At 46.6% G+C, this 19,696-nt stretch overlaps 1 protein-coding gene across 1 annotated transcript in view; it reads left to right on the top strand.

Annotated features, from left to right (window-relative positions):
• Positions 1-19,696, top strand: part of PRR12 (proline rich 12) — a 420,401-nt gene that overhangs the window by 251,619 nt on the left and 149,086 nt on the right. The window contains exons 6-7 of the mRNA XM_069200974.1: positions 1,010-1,317; positions 16,553-16,669. Coding sequence (XP_069057075.1) covers positions 1,010-1,317; positions 16,553-16,669 — 425 coding nt within the window. The remainder of the gene's footprint in view (positions 1-1,009; positions 1,318-16,552; positions 16,670-19,696) is intronic.

Raw genomic sequence — 19,696 nt, 5'->3', positions numbered from 1 at the left:
CTGTTGGCAAATGCAAACTCACTGTAGCCCAAACTCCCTTGGGGGCAAAAAACAAGAAACCCTACAAAGTCGATACAGAGGATGTGAATCCAGACAAAATGAATGCAGAACAAATTGGTTGCTTACCTGTAGGAGTAGTTTTGCATCTTGAAGTTTTTTTCTGGATTCACATGCAACCCTCTCCTCCTCCTCCTCCAGAATGGAAGATATTTGAAACAGGGGAGAGGAGACAAATGTAAGCCAAATACAAAATCCATGGCAAATCTAAGCAAAAACAAAAATCTAAAAATGATAACCAGTCACGGGCTTCTAGGAATTACGCTTGATTTCATCTAATTGGGACATATAGCCAAATGGTTAGTGCAAAGGACTCAAAGTAAGGTTAAAAAAAAAAGAGAGAGATAGAGAAAAGGGTAAAAGGACACCATTCCGGACCCAGCCATTAGCTCGCTGAATAATGCACAACATTTGAACCCAGAACATTCTTCAAGCTGCAGATAATAGCTCCAGCATTATTGGTGGATGCCAATATGAAGTGTTTTAAGGACTGACTTTGTACTGGCTTGTCCTTTAATAAATTCAAGTGTGACTCAACCAAATCCATATCTTGTATTAATCATACCAAAATGTACCTGAAGGTGCACCAGGTGTTCGTTGTACTTGCCATCAATACAGCACACTGTAATCAAGATGGTTTGTAACCTGTTTTAGGTTACTCACTGCGTTAGATTAAAGTTGGTCAAAAACTGAGAGCTTTATCACAGGTAAGTACTTTGGTTTGCAGCATGTGTAGCTGGAGATACAGAGCACTACATGCTACAGATGTATACAGGGTAATTAATATGCTCCTTGTAATGCAAGGGCACTCTTAAGTGGTAGATCCTTGTTATTGTAGAGATATGGGCCACCTGTTGACTGGGTTAAATAATGTGGGAGGTGCTACTATTGCTTCAAGTGTTGCACATGGTTTTGACCCTTGACCCAAGTGTGCGTTTTCTCTTTTTTTAAGATGTCCCGATGGTGGAGGAAAAGGAATCCAGTCCTGTGCCCTCTGAGCTTTCTTCGCAGCCTGAGCCTCCGCCACCGGTCTCACCCAATGAGCCGCAGGTAGAACCTACTCCGGAGGAGACCTTGACCCAGGCTTCCCCAGAACAGGAAGAGCCCGAAGACACCAGGCCACTCCATTTGGCCAAGAAGCAAGATTCCGCTGCTATAAGTGGGGAAACAGATGAGGAGGACTTGGAAAGTGATGGGGAAGGCATTTTTAGAGAACGGGATGAGTTTGTTATTCGAGTAGAGGATATTCCAGCTCTAAAGGTACAATAACTCATTGTGAAAGTTCTCCTTGCATATGGGGGCCAACTACACTCAGGCAATTAGGTAAAAAGCTCCAGGTTACTTGTTAGAGACATAAAAGTGGTTTAATTGGAAGAATCCAAGCAGACCGGTCCCTGTCCTGCTGTCCTTGGGGGTGCAAGCTATCACAAAAAGTAGTTTGTTCATTTAAATACAGTGAGACATTTGGATTGAGTCATTTGCACCAGTTAACCATTTTAAGGAAATTATCTCTGAATCTAAATGCTAACTAAACTTTAATGGAAGAGCATAGTTTACTATCCTGAATGCCTATTTTGGATGTCCTCTCTTTTTGAGTTCATACACTAAAGCTCTAACTAATGGAGGGGATTTGACCATCAGCTGCTGCCCAAGTTAAGTTCTGGATCTGATGTATTTTACTCATTTCCTGGAACAGTCAATAAGTGGACTCTTTAATCAACTCACTCTGCCTCTGTGGCTTTTAAGAACAGTACTGCTGTGTCATTGTCTTTGATCAGGTGCTCAAATATCACTTTAGGTGCGTGTATTCCCTTCAATTCAGAAAGGTCAACCACTTGGGGATTGTATTTTTCCTGTTTCTGTTTATTTTCTGTTGACTCTTTTAATTGTTAATTAATAAGCCCTTTGAATCTCCGACCCTCTTGACAATAAATATTTGAATTTTATCAGATTTGAACTTAAAAAAAAAGTATTCATGTTCACCAAAATGATCATTGTATTTGTCTGCTTCTGAACCATATAAATCCTCTATTTCAAATGCTTTGCCTTGCCAAAAGAGATCAAGGCCTTACTCTAATGAGGCAGATAAACCTGCTTTAGATGATCCATAGTGGAAATCCCAAAGCAAACACCAACAGCGTTCAAGTATACTAAATTTATAATTTTATTGTATTTTTAAGGCACAATAGATGGGAGGACATAACTTGTCCGGATTCAAGATGGCTGAATTCAAGATGGTCGCGCCTGCCAGCCATGCTTGTTTATGGCGTGACTTACTGGCACTCTAGCTTTGGGTATGTGAATACGGAGAAGTGTGACTCCTGCAGAAGAAATCCAAACTACTGGAGCTGGGTCCAGCTGAGGGCTCATGACAGCAGCGCAGGTTTCTGGGCTGGACAGAACTGTAGTTGGAGCTAGGATGGGGAGACGAGAGGTGGATGCATCACCTTAAGCCATTCACTCTCATCATTCAGCCTACACTGAAAAGCTGCTGAGGCTATTGGGCAGGGAGTGGACGTGTTGAGAGGATGAGACTCAGCATCCAGGAACCAGACAGACAAAGTTCACTGGTGCAAGGCGTGGCTCCTTAAGATAAGGAGGCTGGTGAAAGAGACTCCAGGGTCTATATTAGGGCCTTGCGCTAAGCCTCTGCAAAACACAAATCTGATACCTGACGGCACCCAGTCAGGTAATGATTCTCTGATTTGCTGCCTTTATTGCAAAACTGATCGGGCGGTTGAGACTGCTTTCTCCCCTCCGTCATACCCCTGCTCGGGACAATCTGGCCTTGCTCTTTCTGGCAGCATGTTTATACGCAATCCCTTTGCATAACCTGGGAGTCGCTGAGTCAGTGAAATGCCCCAAATCGTAATTCCAATCCCTGTGCAAAATACGTGTTTTTAAAGGGATTGGAATTTAGCCCTTAACTCGTAATGAGGGCCAGTCTTTTTTTTTTTTAACATCATTTTATTGTACTTTTACAGCATATTCAATGAAAACATTAACCATAAACATTTTAACACTAATGCATCGTATGCAAACTGTTCAGTATATTCAATATTAATATGTCAGCTGTGTATCCTGAGGCATCCTGGAATTACCCCGACACCTTCCCCTCGGGCTGCAGTATTGACAACATTATGAAAGATTATGGACTGGTAGGCCATTGCAAATCACATGATCCGTGGGTAAGAAATACACTTTCCTTTCTAGTGTGCACAGCACTTATACACACACACAGGCCATTTTCTAATCCCCCATTCAGTCCTGATATCTCTGTCCTACAGCTCTTTACTGGATCTCTGACAACTCACCTGTGCAGATGGCACTGGACCTCGGCTCTGATGTGCCCATGTCCAAACGATGGTGGATGGTCATCCCCCAGATACAAATTGCCAATGGAGAAGGCTGTCCTACCGGACTCATTGCACAGCTACCTAGGAACAAGCAAGGAATTAGTATTATCGCCACAAAGTGTGTGGCTGCAGAAAAGTCTGCTTTGAGTAGTGATGTGATGTGAGACTCGCCTCTTTGTAGCCAAATAGATGGCACATTTGCCTGGGGAAGTGGAATAAGAATGCTAAATTCCTCCTTTTGTAGCAATCCTGTACCAGAAACATGGAAGGCTGTAGAATGAAAGAAGTTCAATCTTAAAACACACTTCTCATCCAAGGCAGAATATACCCTGACCCATCTGAAATAATCCTTTTATGACCTTGGCAAGAGAGTGGGCAGACTGCTGGCAGCCCAGCTACAGCAGAAAGGGTCAGAGACAGCTATTTACTTGATATGCGATGATACTGACATGATTTTTGTTCACCCAGTTAGCATCACAAAGTTGTTTGCAGTTTATTTCCGGTACTTGCATTGCTCCAGGCACCCAACATATCCCAGGCTGAAATGGAATTCCTAGGCGTAGGTCTTCCAATCCTATCTTTGGGAGGGCTTTGTAGGGAGTTCAAGGCAGTCAGCACCCTTCATACCAAACCAGGCAGGGACCCTTTATAACATTCAACTTATAGACCCATTTCTGTGATAAATTCCTACATCAATACATCTGTTAAGGACATGGCAAACCAGCTAAGGAAAGGTACCTTGTGCCTGATCCATAACTCCAAGGTGGGTTTTATACCTCACTACACATCCAGCAATTGCTTTCAATTCATGTTCTTGCGTATTGTAGGAGGTCCAGGATGATCCCTGCAAAGCCGTCTTATTGGACATTTGTAGGAAGTTGGCTCTGTATGTGCTATTTCAAAGTAAGGAATAGCATGCACAGAGTCCAAGGGTTCCCCTTAGAGGTAAAATAGTGGTAAAAATAGATAATACTAATGCTCTATTTTGTGGTAGTGTGGTCGAGCAGTAGGCTTATCCAAGGAGTAGTGTTAAGCATTTGTTGTACCTACACATAGACAATAAATGAGGTACACACACTCAGAGACAAATCCAGCCAATAGGTTTTTATATAGAAAAATATCTTTTCTTAGTTTATTTTAAGAACCACAGGTTCAAATTCTACATGTAATATCTCATTCGAAAGGTATTGCAGGTAAGTACTTTAGGAACTTCAAATCATCAAAATTGCATGTATACTTTTCAAGTTATTGACAAATAGCTGTTTTAAAAGTGGACACAGTGCAATTTTCACAGTTCCTAGGGGAGGTAAGTATTTGTTAGGTTAACCAGGTAAGTAAGACACTTACAGGGCTTAGTTCTTGGTCCAAGGTAGCCCACCGTTGGGGGTTCAGAGCAACCCCAAAGTCACCACACCAGCAGCTCAGGGCCGGTCAGGTGCAGAGTTCAAAGTGGTGCCCAAAACACATAGGCTAGAATGGAGAGAAGGGGGTGCCCCGGTTCCGGTCTGCTTGCAGGTAAGTACCCGCGTCTTCGGAGGGCAGACCAGGGGGGTTTTGTAGGGCACCGGGGGGGACACAAGTCCACACAGAGATTTCACCCTCAGCAGCGCGGGGGCGGCCGGGTGCAGTGTAGAAACAAGCGTCGGGTTTTCAATGTTAGTCTATGAGAGATCTCGGGATCTCTTCAGCGCTGCAGGCAGGCAAGGGGGGGATTCCTCGGGGAAACCTCCACTTGGGCGAGGGAGAGGGACTCCTGGGGGTCACTCCTCCAGTGAAAGTCCGGTCCTTCAGGTCCTGGGGGCTGCGGGTGCAGGGTCTCTCCCAGGCGTCGGGACTTTAGGTTCAAAGAGTCGCGGTCAGGGGAAACCTCGGGATTCCCTCTGCAGGCGGCGCTGTGGGGGCTCAGGGGGGACAGGTTTTGGTACTCACAGTATCAGAGTAGTCCTGGGGTCCCTCCTGAGGTGTTGGATCGCCACCAGCCGAGTCGGGGTCGCCGGGTGCAGTGTGGCAAGTCTCACGCTTCTTGCGGGGAGCTTGCAGGGTTCTTTAAAGCTGCTGGAAACAAAGTTGCAGCTTTTCTTGGAGCAGGTCCGCTGTCCTCGGGAGTTTCTTGTCTTTTCGAAGCAGGGGCAGTCCTCAGAGGATGTCGAGGTCGCTGGTCCCTTTGGAAGGCGTCGCTGGAGCAGGATCTTTGGAAGGCAGGAGACAGGCCGGTGAGTTTCTGGAGCCAAGGCAGTTGTCGTCTTCTGGTCTTCCGCTGCAGGGGTTTTCAGCTGGGCAGTCCTTCTTCTTGTAGTTGCAGGAATCTAATTTTCTAGGGTTCAGGGTAGCCCTTAAATACTAGATTTAAGGGCGTGTTTAGGTCTGGGGGGTTAGTAGCCAATGGCTACTAGCCCTGAGGGTGGGTACACCCTCTTTGTGCCTCCTCCCAAGGGGAGGGGGTCACAATCCTAACCCTATTGGGGGAATCCTCCATCTGCAAGATGGAGGATTTCTAAAAGTCAGAGTCACCTCAGCTCAGGACACCTTAGGGGCTGTCCTGACTGGTCAGTGACTCCTCCTTGTTGCTTTCTTTGTTCCCTCCAGCCTTGCCGCCAAAAGTGGGGGCCGTGGCCGGAGGGGGCGGGCAACTCCACTAAGCTGGAGTGCCCTGCTGGGCTGTGACAAAGGGGTGAGCCTTTGAGGCTCACCGCCAGGTGTCACAGCTCCTGCCTGGGGGAGGTGTTAGCATCTCCACCCAGTGCAGGCTTTGTTACTGGCCTCAGAGTGACAAAGGCACTCTCCCCATGGGGCCAGCAACATGTCTCTAGTGTGGCAGGCTGCTGGAACTAGTCAGCCTACACAGACAGTCGGTTAAGTTTCAGGGGGCACCTCTAAGGTGCCCTCTGGGGTGTATTTTGCAATAAAATGTACACTGGCATCAGTGTGCATTTATTGTGCTGAGAAGTTTGATACCAAACTTCCCAGTTTTCAGTGTAGCCATTATGGTGCTGTGGAGTTCGTGTTTGACAAACTCCCAGACCATATACTCTTATGGCTACCCTGCACTTACAATGTCTAAGGTTTTGTTTAGACACTGTAGGGGTACCATGCTCATGCACTGGTACCCTCACCTATGGTATAGTGCACCCTGCCTTAGGGCTGTAAGGCCTGCTAGAGGGGTGTCTTACCTATACTGCATAGGCAGTGAGAGGCTGGCATGGCACCCTGAGGGGAGTGCCATGTCGACTTACTCGTTTTGTCCTCACTAGCACACACAAGCTGGCAAGCAGTGTGTCTGTGCTGAGTGAGAGGTCTCCAGGGTGGCATAAGACATGCTGCAGCCCTTAGAGACCTTCCTTGGCATCAGGGCCCTTGGTACTAGAAGTACCAGTTACAAGGGACTTATCTGGATGCCAGGGTCTGCCAATTGTGGATACAAAAGTACAGGTTAGGGAAAGAACACTGGTGCTGGGGCCTGGTTAGCAGGCCTCAGCACACTTTCAATTGTAAACATAGCATCAGCAAAGGCAAAAAGTCAGGGGGCAACCATGCCAAGGAGGCATTTCCTTACACAACCCCCCCCCCAAACGAAAGAGGATGAGACTAACCTTTCCCAAGAGAGTCTTCATTTTCTAAGTGGAAGAACCTGGAAAGGCCATCTGCATTGGCATGGGCAGTCCCAGGTCTGTGTTCCACTATAAAGTCCATTCCCTGTAGGGAGATGGACCACCTCAACAGTTTAGGATTTTCACCTTTCATTTGCATCAGCCATTTGAGAGGTCTGTGGTCAGTTTGAACTAGGAAGTGAGTCCCTAAGAGGTATGGTCTCAGCTTCTTCAGGGACCAAACCACAGCAAAGGCCTCCCTCTCAATGGCACTCCAACGCTGCTCCCTGGGGAGTAACCTCCTGCTAATGAAAGCAACAGGCTGGTCAAGGCCATCATCATTTGTTTGGGACAAAACTGCCCCTATCCCATGTTCAGAGGCATCAGTCTGCACAATGAACTGCTTAGAATAATCTGGAGCTTTTAGAACTGGTGCTGAGCACATTGCCTGTTTCAGGGTGTCAAAGGCCTGTTGGCATTCCACAGTCCAGTTTACTTTCTTGGGCATTTTCTTGGAGGTGAGTTCAGTGAGGGCTGTCACAATGGATCCATATCCCTTCACAAACCTCCTGTAATACCCAGTCAAGCCAAGGAATGCCCTGACTTGAGTCTGGGTTTTTGGAGCTACCCAGTCCAGAATAGTCTGGATCTTGGGTTGGAGTGGCTGAACTTGGCCTCCACCTACAAGGTGGCCCAAGTAAACCACAGTTCCCTGCCCTATCTGGCATTTGGATGCCTTGATAGAGAGGCCTGCAGATTGCAGAGCCTTCAAAACCTTCTTCAGGTGGACCAGGTGATCCTGCCAGGTGGAGCTAAAGACAGCAATATCATCAAGATAAGCTGTGCTAAAGGACTCCAAGCCAGCAAGGACTTGATTCACCAACCTTTGGAAGGTGGCAGGGGCATTCTTTAAACCAAAGGGCATAACAGTAAACTGATAATGCCCATCAGGTGTGGAGAATGCTGTTTTCTCTTTTGCTCCAGGTGCCATTTTTATTTGCCAGTACCCTGCTGTCAAGTCAAAGGTACTTAAGAATTTGGCAGCACCTAATTTATCTATGAGCTCATCAGCTCTTGGAATTGGATGAGCATCTGTCTTGGTGACAGAATTGAGCCCTCTGTAGTCCACACAAAACCTCATCTCTTTCTTTCCATCTTTGGTGTGAGGTTTGGGGACTAAGACCACTGGGCTAGCCCAGGGGCTGTCAGAGCGCTCAATTACTCCCAACTCCAGCATCTTGTGGACTTCCACCTTGATGCTTTCCTTAACATGGTCAGACTGTCTAAAGATTTTGTTTTTGACAGGCATGCTGTCTCCTGTGTCCACATCATGGGTACACAGGTGTGTCTGACCAGGGGTTAAGGAGAAGAGTTCAGGAAACTGTTGTAGGACTCTCCTACAATCAGCTTGCTGTTGGCCAGAGAGGGTGTCTGAGTAGATCACTCCATCTACTGTGCCATCTTTTGGGTCTGATGACAGAAGATCAGGGAGAGGATCACTCTCTGCCTCCTGATCCTCATCTGTTACCATCAACAGATTCACATCAGCCCTGTCATGGAAGAGCTTAAGGCGGTTCACATGGATCACCCTCTTGGGGCTCCTGCTTGTGCCCAGGTCCACCAGGTAGGTGACCTGACTCTTCCTTTCTAGCACTGGGTAAGGGCCACTCCATTTGTCCTGGAGTGCCCTGGGAGCCACAGGCTCCAGAACCCAGACTTTCTGCCCTGGTTGGAACTCAACCAGTGCAGCCTTTTGGTCATACCAAAACTTCTGGAGCTGTTGGCTGGCCTCAAGGTTTTTGGTTGCCTTTTCCATGTACTCTGCCATTCTAGAGCGAAGGCCAAGTACATAGTCCACTATGTCCTGTTTAGGCTCATGGAGAGGTCTCTCCCAGCCTTCTTTAACAAGGGCAAGTGGTCCCCTTACAGGATGACCAAACAGAAGTTCAAAGGGTGAGAATCCTACTCCCTTCTGTGGCACCTCTCTGTAAGCGAAAAGCAGACATGGCAAGAGGACATCCCATCTCCTTTTGAGTTTTTCTGGGAGCCCCATGATCATGCCTTTTAATGTCTTGTTGAATCTCTCAACCAAGCCATTAGTTTGTGGATGGTATGGTGTAGTGAATTTATAAGTCACTCCACACTCATTCCACATGTGTTTTAGGTATGCTGACATGAAGTTGGTACCTCTGTCAGACACCACCTCCTTAGGGAAACCCACTCTGGTAAAGATACCAATGAGGGCCTTGGCTACTGCAGGGGCAGTAGTCGACCTAAGGGGAATAGCTTCAGGATACCTGGTAGCATGATCCACTACTACCAGGATATACATATTTCCTGAGGCTGTGGGAGGTTCTAGTGGACCAACTATGTCCACACCCACTCTTTCAAAGGGAACCCCCACCACTGGAAGTGGAATGAGGGGGGCCTTTGGATGCCCACCTGTCTTACCACTGGCTTGACAGGTGGGGCAGGAGAGGCAAAACTCCTTAACCATGTTGGACATATTGGGCCAGTAGAAGTGGTTGACTAACCTCTCCCACGTCTTGGTTTGTCCCAAATGTCCAGCAAGGGGAATGTCATGGGCCAATGTTAGGATGAACTTCCTGAACAGCTGAGGCACTACCACTCTCCTAGTGGCACCAGGTTTGGGGTCTCTGGCCTCAGTGTACAGGAGTCCATCTTCCCAATAGACCCTATGCGTTCCATTTTTCTTGCCTTTGGACTCTTCAGCAGCTTGCTGCCTAAGGCCTTCAAGAGAGGGACAGGTTTCTTGTCCCTTACACAGCTCCTCCCTTGAGGGTCCCCCTGGGCCTAAGAGCTCAACCTGATAAGGTTCAAGCTCCAAAGGCTCAGTTCCCTCAGAGGGCAGAACTTCTTCCTGAGAAGAGAGGTTCCCTTTCTTTTGCTGTGTTGTAGTTGGTTTCCCAACTGACTTTCCTGTTCTCTTGGTAGGCTGGGCCCTTCTTCCAGACTCCAGCTCTACTTGTTCACCCTGTGCCTTGCACTGTGCTCTTGTTTTCACACACACCAGTTCAGGGATACCCAGCATTGCTGCATGGGTTTTTAGTTCTACCTCAGCCCATGCTGAGGACTCCAGGTCATTTCCAAGCAGACAGTCCACTGGGATATTTGAGGAGACCACCACCTGTTTCAGGCCATTGACCCCTCCCCATTCTAAAGTAACCATTGCCATGGGATGTACTTTTCTCTGATTGTCAGCGTTGGTGACTGTGTAAGTTTTTCCAGTCAGGTATTGGCCAGGGGAAACCAGTTTCTCTGTCACCATGGTGACACTGGCACCTGTATCCCTCAGGCCCTCTATTCTAGTCCCATTAATTAAGAGTTGCTGTCTGTATTTTTGCATGTTAGGCGGCCAGACAGCTAGTGTGGCTAAATCCACCCCACCCTCAGAAACTAGAGTAGCTTCAGTGTGGACCCTGATTTGCTCTGGGCACACTGTTGATCCCACTTGGAGACTAGCCATACCAGTGTTACCTGGATGGGAGTTTGGAGTGGAACCTTTCTTGGGACAGGCCTTGTCTCCAGTTTGGTGTCCATGCTGTTTACAGCTATGACACCAGGCCTTTTTGGGATCAAAGTTTTTACCCTTGTACCCATTGTTTTGTGAAGAGGCTCTGGGCCCACCCTCCTGTGCAGGTTTTTGGGGGCCTGTAGAAGACTCTTTACTATTTTTAGTTTTGGTTGTCTCATCATCCTTCCCCTGGGGAGTCTTTGTGACCCCTTTCTTTTGGTCACCCCCTGTTGAAGTCTTGGACACCCTTGTCTTGACCCAATGGTCCGCCTTCTTTCCCAATTCTTGGGGAGAAATTGGTCCTAGGTCTACCAGATGCTGATGCAGTTTATCATTGAAACAATTACTTAACAGGTGTTCTTTCACAAATAAATTGTACAGCCCATCATAATTACTTACACCACTGCCTTGAATCCAACCATCTAGTGTTTTCACTGAGTAGTCAACAAAGTCAACCCAGGTCTGGCTCGAGGATTTTTGAGCCCCCCTGAACCTAATCCTGTACTCCTCAGTGGAGAATCCAAAGCCCTCAATCAGGGTACCCTTCATGAGGTCATAAGATTCTGCATCTTGTCCAGAGAGTGTGAGGAGTCTATCCCTACACTTTCCTGTGAACATTTCCCAAAGGAGAGCACCCCAGTAAGATCTGTTCACTTTTCTGGTTACACAAGCCCTCTCAAAAGCTGTGAACCATTTGGTGATGTCATCACCATCTTCATATTTAGTTACAATCCCTTTGGGGATTTTCAACATGTCAGGAGAATCTCTGACCCTATTTATGTTGCTGCCACCATTGATGGGTCCTAGGCCCATCTCTTGTCTTTCCCTCTCTATGGCTAGGATCTGTCTTTCCAAAGCCAATCTTTTGGCCATCCTGGCTAACTGGATGTCCTCTTCACTGGGGCTATCCTCAGTGATTTCAGAGGTGTTGGTCTCTCCTGTGAGGGAACCAGCATCTCTGACTATTATTTTTGGAGTCAGGGTTTGAGGGACCCTGTTCTCCCTAGATAGGACTGGTATGGGGGAATTTTCCTCCAAGTCACTATCCTCTTCCTCTGAGTTGCCACCCTCAGAGGGGTTGGCCTTTTCAAACTCTGCCAAAAGCTCCTGGAGCTGTATTTTGGTAGGTTTGGGGCCCATTGTTATTTTCTTTATTTTACAGAGTGACCTTAGCTCCCTCATCTTAAGATGGAGGTAAGGTGTGGTGTCGAGTTCCACCACAGTCACATCTGTGCTAGACATTTTGCTTCTAAAAGTTGGAATACTTTTTAAGAATCTACAACTGGTTCTAGAATCTAATTCAAACTTTTACAAACTTTTAAACTCTAAAAGAAATGCTAAACAGGATCTAACACAAGGCCCTAGCAGGTCTTTTAAGAATTTAGAAAACTTTTCAAATTGCAAAAATCAATTTCTAATGACAATTTTGGAATTTGTCGTGTGATCAGGTATTGGCTGAGTAGTCCAGCAAATGCAAAGTCTTGTACCCCACCGCTGATCCACCAATGTAGGAAGTTGGCTCTGTATGTGCTATTTCAAAGTAAGGAATAGCATGCACAGAGTCCAAGGGTTCCCCTTAGAGGTAAAATAGTGGTAAAAATAGATAATACTAATGCTCTATTTTGTGGTAGTGTGGTCGAGCAGTAGGCTTATCCAAGGAGTAGTGTTAAGCATTTGTTGTACCTACACATAGACAATAAATGAGGTACACACACTCAGAGACAAATCCAGCCAATAGGTTTTTATATAGAAAAATATCTTTTCTTAGTTTATTTTAAGAACCACAGGTTCAAATTCTACATGTAATATCTCATTCGAAAGGTATTGCAGGTAAGTACTTTAGGAACTTCAAATCATCAAAATTGCATGTATACTTTTCAAGTTATTGACAAATAGCTGTTTTAAAAGTGGACACTTAGTGCAATTTTCACAGTTCCTAGGGGAGGTAAGTATTTGTTAGGTTAACCAGGTAAGTAAGACACTTACAGGGCTTAGTTCTTGGTCCAAGGTAGCCCACCGTTGGGGGTTCAGAGCAACCCCAAAGTCACCACACCAGCAGCTCAGGGCCGGTCAGGTGCAGAGTTCAAAGTGGTGCCCAAAACACATAGGCTAGAATGGAGAGAAGGGGGTGCCCCGGTTCCGGTCTGCTTGCAGGTAAGTACCCGCGTCTTCGGAGGGCAGACCAGGGGGGTTTTGTAGGGCACCGGGGGGGACACAAGTCCACACAGAGATTTCACCCTCAGCAGCGCGGGGGCGGCCGGGTGCAGTGTAGAAACAAGCGTCGGGTTTTCAATGTTAGTCTATGAGAGATCTCGGGATCTCTTCAGCGCTGCAGGCAGGCAAGGGGGGGATTCCTCGGGGAAACCTCCACTTGGGCGAGGGAGAGGGACTCCTGGGGGTCACTCCTCCAGTGAAAGTCCGGTCCTTCAGGTCCTGGGGGCTGCGGGTGCAGGGTCTCTCCCAGGCGTCGGGACTTTAGGTTCAAAGAGTCGCGGTCAGGGGAAACCTCGGGATTCCCTCTGCAGGCGGCGCTGTGGGGGCTCAGGGGGGACAGGTTTTGGTACTCACAGTATCAGAGTAGTCCTGGGGTCCCTCCTGAGGTGTTGGATCGCCACCAGCCGAGTCGGGGTCGCCGGGTGCAGTGTGGCAAGTCTCACGCTTCTTGCGGGGAGCTTGCAGGGTTCTTTAAAGCTGCTGGAAACAAAGTTGCAGCTTTTCTTGGAGCAGGTCCGCTGTCCTCGGGAGTTTCTTGTCTTTTCGAAGCAGGGGCAGTCCTCAGAGGATGTCGAGGTCGCTGGTCCCTTTGGAAGGCGTCGCTGGAGCAGGATCTTTGGAAGGCAGGAGACAGGCCGGTGAGTTTCTGGAGCCAAGGCAGTTGTCGTCTTCTGGTCTTCCGCTGCAGGGGTTTTCAGCTGGGCAGTCCTTCTTCTTGTAGTTGCAGGAATCTAATTTTCTAGGGTTCAGGGTAGCCCTTAAATACTAGATTTAAGGGCGTGTTTAGGTCTGGGGGGTTAGTAGCCAATGGCTACTAGCCCTGAGGGTGGGTACACCCTCTTTGTGCCTCCTCCCAAGGGGAGGGGGTCACAATCCTAACCCTATTGGGGGAATCCTCCATCTGCAAGATGGAGGATTTCTAAAAGTCAGAGTCACCTCAGCTCAGGACACCTTAGGGGCTGTCCTGACTGGTCAGTGACTCCTCCTTGTTGCTTTCTTTGTTCCCTCCAGCCTTGCCGCCAAAAGTGGGGGCCGTGGCCGGAGGGGGCGGGCAACTCCACTAAGCTGGAGTGCCCTGCTGGGCTGTGACAAAGGGGTGAGCCTTTGAGGCTCACCGCCAGGTGTTACAGCTCCTGCCTGGGGGAGGTGTTAGCATCTCCACCCAGTGCAGGCTTTGTTACTGGCCTCAGAGTGACAAAGGCACTCTCCCCATGGGGCCAGCAACATGTCTCTAGTGTGGCAGGCTGCTGGAACTAGTCAGCCTACACAGACAGTCGGTTAAGTTTCAGGGGGCACCTCTAAGGTGCCCTCTGGGGTGTATTTTGCAATAAAATGTACACTGGCATCAGTGTGCATTTATTGTGCTGAGAAGTTTGATACCAAACTTCCCAGTTTTCAGTGTAGCCATTATGGTGCTGTGGAGTTCGTGTTTGACAAACTCCCAGACCATATACTCTTATGGCTACCCTGCACTTACAATGTCTAAGGTTTTGTTTAGACACTGTAGGGGTACCATGCTCATGCACTGGTACCCTCACCTATGGTATAGTGCACCCTGCCTTAGGGCTGTAAGGCCTGCTAGAGGGGTGTCTTACCTATACTGCATAGGCAGTGAGAGGCTGGCATGGCACCCTGAGGGGAGTGCCATGTCGACTTACTCGTTTTGTCCTCACTAGCACACACAAGCTGGCAAGCAGTGTGTCTGTGCTGAGTGAGAGGTCTCCAGGGTGGCATAAGACATGCTGCAGCCCTTAGAGACCTTCCTTGGCATCAGGGCCCTTGGTACTAGAAGTACCAGTTACAAGGGACTTATCTGGATGCCAGGGTCTGCCAATTGTGGATACAAAAGTACAGGTTAGGGAAAGAACACTGGTGCTGGGGCCTGGTTAGCAGGCCTCAGCACACTTTCAATTGTAAACATAGCATCAGCAAAGGCAAAAAGTCAGGGGGCAACCATGCCAAGGAGGCATTTCCTTACAACATTGAAAAGGCATTTGACTTCATCATATGGGGATTCCTTTTTCACGGACAAGAGAGAGCATGGATCAAATCAATTTTCCTAGTTAGAGTGCAGTGGCTTTATAAAGACCTGTCAGCTCTAAGAAACTGCGGGGGGTTTCTCATCGGATGCATCCCCTGCATGTCCGGGAATAAAGCAAAGCAGCCTGCCCCATCCTCTCCTCTTCTTTTATTAGTGTTGGGGTCTCTGGTGGTATCAGTCGTAACCAAATGATGTTCAAGGGGCTAGCCATGGCAGCTGGGAATTCCAGGGCACTATTGTATGCAGATGACATTACGGCGACCCTTCGAGATCCCAAAACCTCCCCGCCTACCCTTATTGCCCTTATAGAGTCCTTACCCTCGTTTTCCCTTTACAGAGTTAACTGGGACAAGAGGGAGATACTATCTATCACAAGGAGTTCCAACAGAATGATTGCAGAGGGATTGTTAACAGGGAACTGTATAATATGGCTATGGGCAAGCCACAACCCTTCACATTCAGAAGATGTCGAATTACGCTCCAAGAATCCCCTGTTCTTTTCTACATGATGAAGGGGGCCAGTCTCACATGGGTGTTTCGGGTGGATGACACTTTGTTGCATGTCTCAAATTTATCAGACCAGTGTCCTGTTCCTACCAGCCCACGCCCCCTCTCTTTGACCCTTGTTGATGCTAGGTCTTTAATATGTCTCCTGAGCTATGAATACTTGTTACAAGGAAGAGTGCACCTTTCCTTCACATCCCCACTCCCACAGCCCCTCCCAGTAATGCGTATACTCATCCAAGGATGCCCTAAGTTGTCAAGTTTACACTTTTAGCATTGGAACCAGAATTTGAACCTTACTAATCTGGCTTTCTCTTTGAAATGCGTCATTGTGACCTTTTAGGGCCATATTACTGTATAATATTTGATAATATAGATATTTTTGTCTCATTCATTATCCCATTGATTGTCTCCTGAAATCTTCAATAAAAATATATCGAAAATAGGCGAAGTGAAGACAATCCCCAGTAATTAACCATTGCTTTCCAGGGCCCTTTCCCATTCAGGTGAAAGCTGTATTGAGGAACAGTGGGAGACACTCCCTTCTGTCAGCTAAAATGAGTGTTTGGATGCCGCATCCAAAAACATTTGGTAAATGTGGCAGGTTTTCCTTTGGAAAGGTATGCTTTAGTCCTGCTTATTAGGCTAATCTGTCAGTAGTCTGTCTGCAGAGGTGAGCTAGGGATATCCCCATAACTGTGTAAAAATAAAAGTTAACATTATAGTGGCTGTTACTCCTTACTCTATGACCTCCGCAATTGCAAGGATCAACTCTACATACCCTGGCCATGCTCTTTTGAACGTTGGTATGCTCATGTTTTGTAACATTTATGCATTTGTTTTTATTTGCGACTGGTTGAGAGAAATTTATAATTATTCCACAACACAGGAGCAGGTCCTACAAGTGTGTGATAGCCTTTGCAGAACAGTGGTGACCCTATCAAAACAAACTTTACTGATACTAAAAGACCCCTTAACTGACCACAATCCTAGACCCATCGTCAGAGCTCCAGCATAATCAAAAGTACCTACGCCATAGAGTATGTGCGAATAGCGCCACTTTATGGGTGATAATGGAAAATGTAGCAAAGCTTAATGTATCGAGAATTAACTTGCATTGATAACGTGTAAAAAACCATGATTAGGGTAATGAATTTACTACATAGGGTTCTTTTCAGCCGTTATTATATTATGTTATAGAATTGCGTGTTTATATCTAAGGGTCTTCTCTTATTGTCCTCTCTGTGCTCCTCTGTAGCTCGCGTTACACACAGGGCGAGAGCCACCTCCCATCTGGCGGGTGCAGAAAGCTCTATTGCAGAAATTTACCCCAGAGATCAAAGATGGACAGCGCCAGTTCTGTGCGACCAGTAACGTAAGTGTCTCCATTTTTCTGCTCCTGTATTTATTCTTTTTTGTGTCTTGAATTTGAAAAGGAAAGATCTACCTTCCCATGCAATGCATCTTTCTTATAATCACATGCTTTAACCATTTCCCGTTGTCAGGTTTGGAATCCCCGGTAATCTTAAATAGAAGTATACAGTGTTAAGATGGCCATAGACCTTAAACAGTGTTTGTTTAGTAGCACATTCCCCTCATTTAAAGCATCCTCAGCTTTAGCCAGTGGGGTGGAAATGCCAGCTCTCCTACTCCCCCTAGAGGGCCTCCATAGCTCAGATCAACCACATTTCTACCATATGTGAGAGAGGCCCCAGAAAGAGAGCTGCTCCAACCTCTCAGTGACATTATTCCAATACAATTTTTTGGTGTACTGTGGGACTGAACCACCCCTACATTCAGCTTCCACAGCATTGCGAGTTGATTTTAAGGTAGATCATTTTTTTCCCTGGCCAAGTTGACCCTTTCTTTCTTTGTCACCAATTGTCACCAGTACTGATATACAAGAAATCTTTATTCAAATCCTGCTCTACCTGTGGACATAAAAAGATATATATTGATGATCCACATGATCAGTGCCCCTGATGTCTTTATCCTCTTCACAAGACTTGATCTGTAATCTATGTAAACCTTTTCCTTCCAAAATTCTGATGGATTGGCACAAAATCTGCTGAAAGTAAATTAAAAATACCATCCTTGTAAGGGGGGTGCCACATTGTTAGGGGGTGATTCTGTAAAAAGTGCCCACCAAGCACTTCCAGGAAAGCAGCATGAAAAAGGTAACATATAGCTTCCTGAGCTGGATTAATTTAATAAAGCACGTGCAGTCACATCCTTACTGGAAAAAATTGAATTTTATTAGAAAAACACTCCAGGAGAGACTAATACCTCACTGGGTATTAAAAAAAGAAAAAAACGGTGCAGAAATCTGTCCTGTGAGGAAAAACCTTAATTTAAGAAGAGACCTTTGCCGTCGATGGAAATCCCATCTACGGCCATGAAGAAAATCTGTGATCTGTGATGATGATGAACCTGTCTATGTTAGTCGACAACTACTACACCGCCGATGATCATTACAAGAATGTCCCCGGGACCGTTGTCGAAACCCATAACATTGACACCCTCAGCTATATCATAAATGATGACAGTGTCATCTGCGGCACCCCCGTCAAGAGTTTTTCCAGCTACTACCTTTTCACCAATAAAGGTGACAGCAAGTTTACCTGCCCAAATACTAGACTTTGAATTAGAGGAAAATGTCAGCGACCTCGCTTCAGAGACTGCTTACAGCAATTGGATGTACACTGCATCCCGGGTTTTCAGAATGTAATGGTTGAGAAAGAACCTTACCAAGAGTTTGGGTATCAGCAGGATTATATATTAAAACAATCAACGCTGCTTAATACGTCCTTGTTTCATCTTAGAGCTAGACGTCTCACAGGTGTCTGAAAGGTGTTGATCATTTGCTGTAGTTTGGATAGGAAAGCTGCAAAGGTTACTGCTTCAGCACCCTAAGGGACAACCTATGCCTGTTCCATGCATGGTGCACCTCCTAGGCTACCTATGCCTTCATCACCTCCTCTACACCCATGGGGGTGATCTTGAAGAACAGTCACCAAACTACTTATCTTGCCAGCTCCCAAAGACATGGAAAATGAGACTAATTTGACTGTGTTTTCAGATGGTGATGAGGAGGAAGATGAACATTGCTAGGGAGGGATGATGATGGTGGTAATGGTAACTAGGAGGACTACACTATACCCAAGGAGGATGACAACCCACTCAATTATTCTGTGATGGAAAGAGTATCTAAAATATTCAATTTACTAATGACTTCAGTAAAACAAAAATGCTTATTTTGTGATTTCAAGGAACAGTCACTCAATACTATTAAAAAACCATACCTATACTAGATTATGCCTGGGGGCAGGATTAAAATTGATGAAGATGCCAGCAACAGTTTCAGCAGTGATACCATGACTGGAGAAAAAGTATAGGGTCCCATATTCGGTCCAGCTTGTCTTACCAGCTGCCCGCAAATGGACTCTGTTATAAAGACATCAGCAGCCCAACATAGAACAAGAACCTTATCACACCACTGTCTGCTCCTCCAGACAGAGATAGCAGACGAATCTAAAATCTGGACAGCAGAGTTGGCTAAATGGGGGCAAGATCTGTTAAGGCAGCTAATGCTTTAGTGATTTTAGGATGCCAAATGTGGCATGACATCTCGCCCATTGCTCAAAGTCATTCCAGAGGACAAAAAAGCTGCAATTCTCAAGGAAGGGGAAACAACACTGGCAGTCATCATTGATGCAGCAATGGATGTCTTGAGCACACGCATCTGTCAACTAGCAGGGGCAACTGGTTAGCTCTGATGCATAGTCCCCGGACGCTGTATTTAAATGCAAAAAAAGGTGGGGCCTGGAATTTCCTACATTGCCCCAGCATGAGCGCCCATACCATCAGACACATTGGTGATGCAGTTGGTACAAAGAGGACATACATTGCAATTTGTATAAAGGCCATCTGTCCGCCCACCCAAAAATAAACATCATGTTCACTTGATTTAGGTGCAACAGGAAACTCTCCACCTCCTCTTCAAAGGAGCTGTAGAAAAGGTCCACAAATTCCAGAGAAACCAGGAACTTTAATCCAGATACTTCCTGATAAGAAAACGGAACAATGGAGACAGATCCTGGACCTCAGAGAACTGCACGAGTTTCCAAGTTGCTGTCTTCCTGGATGCTTACACTTCAAGAAGGGAAGAAGATTACCTAACTTCCCTGGACCTTCAAGAAGTGTATTTCCATATTCCTATCCACTGAAAACATAGGATATACCTCTGGGTCGGGGCAGCAGTAATGTTTCAAGGTGCTTCCATTAAGCCTAAGGTCAGCACCTCAGACCTTCACCAAGGTCCACGCCCCAGTTGGTGCCTTCCTCAGATGACTAGCTCATCAAGGCTACTTTGAAAGAATCAAAAGCCTGTACGACCACTTGC

The sequence above is a fragment of the Pleurodeles waltl genome, chromosome 7 (genome assembly GCF_031143425.1).
Source record: "Pleurodeles waltl isolate 20211129_DDA chromosome 7, aPleWal1.hap1.20221129, whole genome shotgun sequence".
Lineage (NCBI taxonomy): Eukaryota > Metazoa > Chordata > Amphibia > Caudata > Salamandridae > Pleurodeles > Pleurodeles waltl.
The sequence above is the reverse complement of the archived record's forward strand: the minus strand, read 5'-3'. Positions and strand labels throughout refer to the sequence as shown.